This window comes from Rhododendron vialii, chromosome 2a (genome assembly GCF_030253575.1).
Source record: "Rhododendron vialii isolate Sample 1 chromosome 2a, ASM3025357v1".
Taxonomy (NCBI): domain Eukaryota; kingdom Viridiplantae; phylum Streptophyta; class Magnoliopsida; order Ericales; family Ericaceae; genus Rhododendron; species Rhododendron vialii.
Window position 1 is genome coordinate 3,786,080 of NC_080558.1, and position 6,758 is coordinate 3,792,837.

General features: G+C 37.6%; 1 protein-coding gene across 1 annotated transcript; it reads right to left on the minus strand.

Annotated features, from left to right (window-relative positions):
* Positions 1–1,167: 1,167 nt before the first annotated feature.
* LOC131315335 (pentatricopeptide repeat-containing protein At1g63330-like) lies at positions 1,168–5,149 on the minus strand. Its single transcript, XM_058344498.1, has 2 exons — positions 3,163–5,149; positions 1,168–1,952 (listed from the first exon to the last, which is right to left on the minus strand). The coding sequence occupies exons 1-2, from the start codon at positions 4,995–4,997 to the stop codon at positions 1,949–1,951; spliced, it is 1,839 nt and encodes a 612-aa protein (XP_058200481.1). The 5' UTR covers positions 4,998–5,149; the 3' UTR covers positions 1,168–1,948.
* Between the last annotated feature and the right edge of the window lie 1,609 nt (positions 5,150–6,758).

A 6,758-nucleotide genomic window follows, 5' to 3' on the forward strand; every position in this document is an offset into this window, starting at 1 on the left:
AAGATGTTTCGATCCGGGCCGTTGATTCCGAGATGAACGACCGGATTAACCGCTCGGCACTTTTGTACTCACTCCTCAAACGTGAAAAGGTTATCTGTCATTAATAAAAATCTCAGGGAGTGTCAGTGAATTTTACCCAATCATATTTGGATTAAATCTTAATTTCGGTTCAAATATTATGTGTTGTCAGCAAATCCACTTTGCCAGGCAAAGAATGAAGCCTTCTTTCAAGGGTTTTTTTTCCTGTCTTCGTTGAACCTTTTCTTTTCTTTTCTTTTGCGAAACTGATTTTACTCGATCAATTTATCTTATCTGTTTGGAAATTCTGGGCAAAAAATGGTAATGACGGGAAAAAAAAAAAAAAGCAATGCCTTCCCTTGTTTGATTCGTAAAGAAAGATAAGGTAAATTTCCAAGAGAGGTACAATTTTTCCTCAATTTCTCTTTGACTTTCCTATAATTTTTCCTACTTCGAGTTCCTAACGTAGCCAGAATAAGAAAATTTTTTACAAAAACGTATTCAAAAAAAATACATTAATGCCGTGTTGGGATGTCCAAAAGGTTGATTTTTTTCTTTCCCTCTCATGTTTTTTACTTTTCCATTCCCCTGGTAGGAGAAACTGGAAAAATTTTACATTTCGAAAGAAACTTGACAAAAATGAACCACGCAAAATAAAAAATGTTTATGCAGTCTTTTGTTTGTAGACAAAATTTTTCGACAATCCCTTCGTTTTTACTTTTATTTGATTTCTCTCACTAGAAACCCAAGAAAAATGGAAGAGTTTGATCAAAGCTAAAAGAATTAAAAAGATTAAAAAAAATAAAATGAACACATGATTTTTTTCTTTTTTAAATTGAACACATTGGTTCGATGGAATGTTATAGCCAAACATAACACCATGTTTACGATAGCCCGAACAAGAAGGAAGAAGAAATCTCTGAACATGAAAAACCAGAGAGTTGGACAAGAGGGTTGAAATTTCCCCCCCTTCCCAATTGACACACTCACAACCACCTCTCACACAAGAAACTGACCACAGCCATCAAGGGGCGGCCCAAACCGCAAGCATTAAGACTATCGCCTTGGGCGCCGATTGGAGAAGGCTCCATTTTTCTAACCAAACTATGTAACAGATTGATTTTCAATACAAAAGAACTCATCTGGAGGGACGAAACAATACATGTCAAGTTTTGAGTTATAATCATGGATGTTTTGATTTAAAACAAGAAGATCACAAAAGGCCGAACGAAATTTCGTACACAAAACTCTATTCACATAATTTGGCTTACTCAATTTTTACATGTCGAACAAACTACTATTGAGTATTTTGCCTTGGGCCTCTAAAAGGTCGGGCCGCGCCTCCTCCTATAGTTATCATAACCTGGTTCAACCACCTCTCTGTATCCCCTTTTTCTTTTCTTCTTTCGCAAGCAAAACAATAGCCACCAACACCACCCTTTTGCCCCTCCCCTGTCTTGACCACCACTACATTCAACCAGTCCAATCTCAACCAGCAACCCAGCCCCACCCTTTCCCGCGTGAAATTTGAAGTTGGTGTGACCATAGAGACTCCAGATCCGCAACAGGCTCAGAAGGAACCCAAGAGCCATAACAACTATTGCCCGACTAATAGAACATAGCCAAGCTTCGCCGGAGGGAAAAGTTCAAGAGGCCTTCATTAGCACAACTCGAACCTTGGATCTCTTGACCACCTAAACCACTTGGGAGTAAGCCATGGACGACTAGGCTACCACCCTTGGTATAGAATATTATCCACTTTCACTTTGGAGATAAAACTTCCTCCCTTGCACCCGGAACTGCAAGTTTGGAGAGAAAGGGTGGAACAATTGGTGGTTAAGATTTCATAAGATAAATGTGAGCTGTTAGTCATACCTCATAAGAAGTTCGTCACAGGGTCAAGCCGTATATTGGATAACAGTTCTGGATACTACCTGCACCATCCCCGGAAAAGGAGCTCCATTGTTATATCTTGAATATGGTAACAAAAAAATAGCTGCAGCTCAGATTGCAAAAGCATTGACCAGAAGTTAAAAAAGGCTTGCAGAAGCATTTGTCGACTGCAGATGCATTTGAATAGAACGGCATGACGTAGACCAGTTTTTGGACAGCAATGCTATGGTAGTGTCATCTAATTCGCAAAAATAAGCATGAATCCATGATAGGACAAGGATAGTTTATCAATTTGATTGGGTGTTAGGACCACACCCACCCCTCTTGTTTTTTGTTTGATAGGAAACAAACAGAGAAATAACCTATACAAGGTCCATTATGTGCTGCTCCTAACACGAGAAACGACAGAAAGAACGAAATCATACTTGTCAATAAAAGTATGCGACACAATGTGTTCCCTATGAGTAGTCAAGTGACTGACGTGAATTACCAGGAGTTGACGTGAATTGATGCACTATCTGAATGACATCTTACTAGTATAGTAGTATGCCAGGGCAGAAGACCTCTGTAAGTTTACCTTCAGAAGTGGTATAAGCCTCTGTGGCTTCACAAAGGAATATTTGAGTTTTTCATAGCACTAAACTGAATGCTCAACGATCACAGACAACATATCCAACAGTTCCAGAAAGTGTTGAACAGAAATAATACATGAACACCTGTGGTAACGTTATCCTTGTAAAAAATGATAGATATGGAGAAAGAAAACTAAGCTGCATGACGTGATAAAACTGAAGATAGAAAACTGAACCCTCAACTTTGTCTCCATAGTAAACAAGCAAGAAACGAGCCGCAGACCTAGAGGACATGACTGTGTATGAATTTGGACAGGTTTACCATGGTCTAACAAATCCTGTAAACCACTAGATGATTCAGACAACTAGCCAATGGCACATCAGGGCATACAAACTCAGATGCAACTTATGGTAATCCTGCTTGTAGTGATGGTAATATTATGCAACTGAGGATGCCTGAAAGAAAACCATATAAGATCCCTACAGAAGCAATAGTCCATGCAAGAGTCCCCCTTTGTTTTTGTTTCTTTTTTTGCGGGGAGTGTCGATGAAAGAGGTCCTTGGTAAAATGCAGCTAAGGCACAGAATCTCAGAAACCCTTGTGTGCCAATTACACAAGCATCTCTATTATAACAACTTTAATCTATTCCTTAAAATTCAGCTCTTGGTTTCTTTACACCTTGGCGTAAGTTTCTGAATCATTTCAAACATTTTGCAGCCCTCAACATCAACTGTGAGGGAATCCATTAACATGGACATGGTACGTGTATCAGGTGAGAAACTCTTCTTGATCATTTCTTGCATAACTACCATAACCTTGTGTTTGTCACCCCTTTCAAGATATGCCCTCACAATCACATTGTAAGTGAAGGAATTTGGGGGACACTCATCTTTTTCCATTAGCAGAAGTAACTTCTCAGCTTTGTCCACCAAGGCCGTGTCACAAAGTCCACCGATCATTGCAGTGTAAGTCTTAACATCAGGTTTCAAACCTTTGGACGAAAAGGAACCAAAAAGTTTCCAAGCATCTTCGATTTTTCCAGCTTTGCACAAACCATTTACGAGGATATTATAAACTCCAATATTAGGAACTACGCTGTGATCTTCCATCAAGCTAAAGACCACCATTGCCTTGACAACTTGATGGTTCTTAAAGAATCCATCTACCAAGACTGAGTAAGTTAAAATGTTGGGATTTTGACCGCTACATATCATCTCGTGGAAAATACTATCTGCTACATCACATCTCCCATTTTTTAACAACCCCTTTAGCAAAGTATTATAAGTGTCTGTAGCAGGTTTTAAACCTTTACAAGGCATTTCTCGGAAGAGATCCATGGCCTCGTCTATTTTCATCCTCTGGCAGTATCCATTGATCAGTATGTTATAACTATAGATGTTAGGCTCAATGCCCATATCCACCATGGAGTTGAACACTTCTTTTGCTTTGTCCATGCGCCCTTGCAAACAAATCCCGCCAATTAGTGCATTAAAAGTGAGAACACTGGGTTTCGCACCTCTTTCAATCATGATGTCGAGTATGCACTCTGCTTCTTTTGTCATTCCCTCCTTGCAAAGTGCACCTACCAACGTATTAAATGTTACAACATCTGGAAGAACGTTTTTCCCTGTCATCTCTCTCAACGTTCTAGTGGCATCCTTCCATCGACCTGAGTTGCATAAGCCATGAATCAAAGAGTTGTAGGTGAACACGTTTGGCATAACATCCCACTCTCTCATCTCTGATAAAAACCTCAAAGCATCATCCACATTTCCGTCCTTACAAAGGTGGTTGATGATTGTGCTATACATCTCAACAGTGAGCCTATATCTCCTTTTTTGCATACTTCTGAGCAACCGTACAGCCATTTCAATGTTTCCTACTTTACAAAGCCCTTTTATGACTGTCCCGTATGTAATTTCGTCAGGTTTTATGTCTCCTTTTTTAATCAGCCTTCCAAACAATTCCACAGCCTCATCAATTTTATCTCCTAAAACATACCCATTGATTAGAGTGTTGAAGGTACCTACCCCAGGGACATAACCACATTTGTAGAAGATACCCAAGATAGCAAACCCATATTCGATTTGATTCAAACGGCAAAAACAATTAACTAAAATACTCAAGGTCCGGTCATCAACTGGAATACCAACCGCACAGATTTCTTTATATAGAGAAATGACAGTCGAATAGTGCTTCATTTTGGCAATAGCAGTTAACAGCTGATTAAAATTGATTGCCGAAAACCCATGTCGAATTCGAGCCATTCGATGGAATACACTGAGAGCATCGTCCAGTTTAGCAAAACCCAATTTGGATTTTTCCGACAGTAATTCCTGTATCTGGGTTCGGTTCGTAGTTGCAACAACATGAGGGTCAAAAGCGTGTCTTGAAATTTGGGAGTGAGACAAGGATACATAACCAAGAGATGGTGCTAACAATGGGTTAAACTTAAGCGAGGGAGGAAGAGTTTTACCTTGACGAATCGGAGCAATAGAGGGACTTCCCTGCATCTTTCCGAAAGAACTCAGCGATTGCAAAGATTTGGGTGTTCTTTGGCTTGAGTAAAACTCAATCGTCCATAGGCTGGATTCAGGGAGCGGATTGTGAGATTTAAGGGATTTCTACTCAAATCTTCAGTTCGAGCGCTTTATCCAACTTATCCTTCGAAGAACATCACCCGTCATAGCATCTCCACCCATGCTCAAATTGACTCAAATTTGATTTGAGTAAAAATCATAAAACCCTCCTTCATTCTTTACTCAAACATATACCAAATTTGAATTTTACTCATTTTTTAAGACAAATTTCACACATTAAAATTTTTGATATTGCCATTAATAAAAATTTTATTCAAATTTGTGCATATGTGTGCCTGGGTTTGAGTTTACCCTTTGGAACACATAATACCAAATCAAATTTTTACTCAAATTTAGATAAAAATTTGAGTAAGGAGTGAAGATGCTCTTACCCAAAGTTGAGTAAAAATTTAGGTAAAAAATTGATTTAGTATAGGCAAATGCAAATTGAGGCATAAATTTGAGTAAATGTTTCACTAATAAAATAGTTATAAATTTAAGTAGAAGAAAATAGCCTTCAAAATTTGAGTAAGAATTTGGTTTAAACCAAATTTCGGGAGAAATTTAAGTAAAATTCAAATTTGGTTTGAATTTGAGTAAGCAGTGGAGTGGTATTTTGGGTGATTTTTACTCAAATTTGAACTCAAGGAGCAATTTTCTTTACCATGAAGAGAAGTTCTAGGCTAGCAGATCGTTTTTTGTATGGTACGGTATGCATGGATATCGATTTGTATCTGTTACAGTTCATCACAATATATGTTTTTAGATATTTTTAATATACTTATGTATAATTGCAAAACTTAAAATAGAGAATAAAATAAATTCTACTGGCATTTTGGATACACCTTAATACTAGTGCTAATAAAATTAATATGAAATGGACTCCAAATTTTGTTAAAAAACTTAAAATTCATGCTTTTTTATTAAAAGAAAAATTATTCACAAGCATTTGTGTGCCGGCCAAGATCCCGGTATTGACCAATACGCCCCATATCAACCGGTACAGAACACCAAGAAATGTGTGCCGTTTTAAGGTCGGCACGGTATGAGATTGACAACACTGCTTTGAAGTAAAGAAGTATGTTCTTCCGTGCATAAAACACAAGGAGACAAAAAAGAAGGGGAGTGTGAAAATCACTTCCATAAATCGTGTTTTGCTCAATAATTGTTGGATCGATTGTCAGGTTGAAAATAGGATCTCAAACACTAAAAAAGTTATGGAATAAGCCGGATAAAAATAAAAATGGAATCAACATTTAGGTCAAACACAGAATTCATTGTCAACTCGTTTTTAAAGTTTAATAAACCCTTACAGAAAAGAATTTAAGTACAGAAGAAAAACATGATTGACAATACCAACCCACTCTTATACTAATGAGGCCCCCATTTTATTTTAATTTATTTGTTATTTTTGTAGTTTAATGTCTTTCTTTCAAGAAACAGAAACACAATACTAGACATTATTATCAATTCATTCTGATGAACTATTGCTCAGTTTCAAACTCTCACAACTAACGACGGTGTTGGGCTTGTCACTCATCTACTCTCTTCATTTGGTACGTATTAATTAAAAAATTGTAGTTTCGTAAACGTACTTAGCTATACTATTGAGCTGTGCTAGGGACAAAGAAAATGGGCAAAGAAAAGGCTCTTAAAGTATACATGAACGGCTCAGATTCACACTCTTAAAGTGTA

Excerpts from the sequence above, each read along its gene's own strand:
- LOC131315335 (XM_058344498.1), bottom strand. The coding sequence starts at position 4,997 with ATGCAGGGAAGTCCCTCTATTGCTCCGATTCGTCAAGGTAAAACTCTT.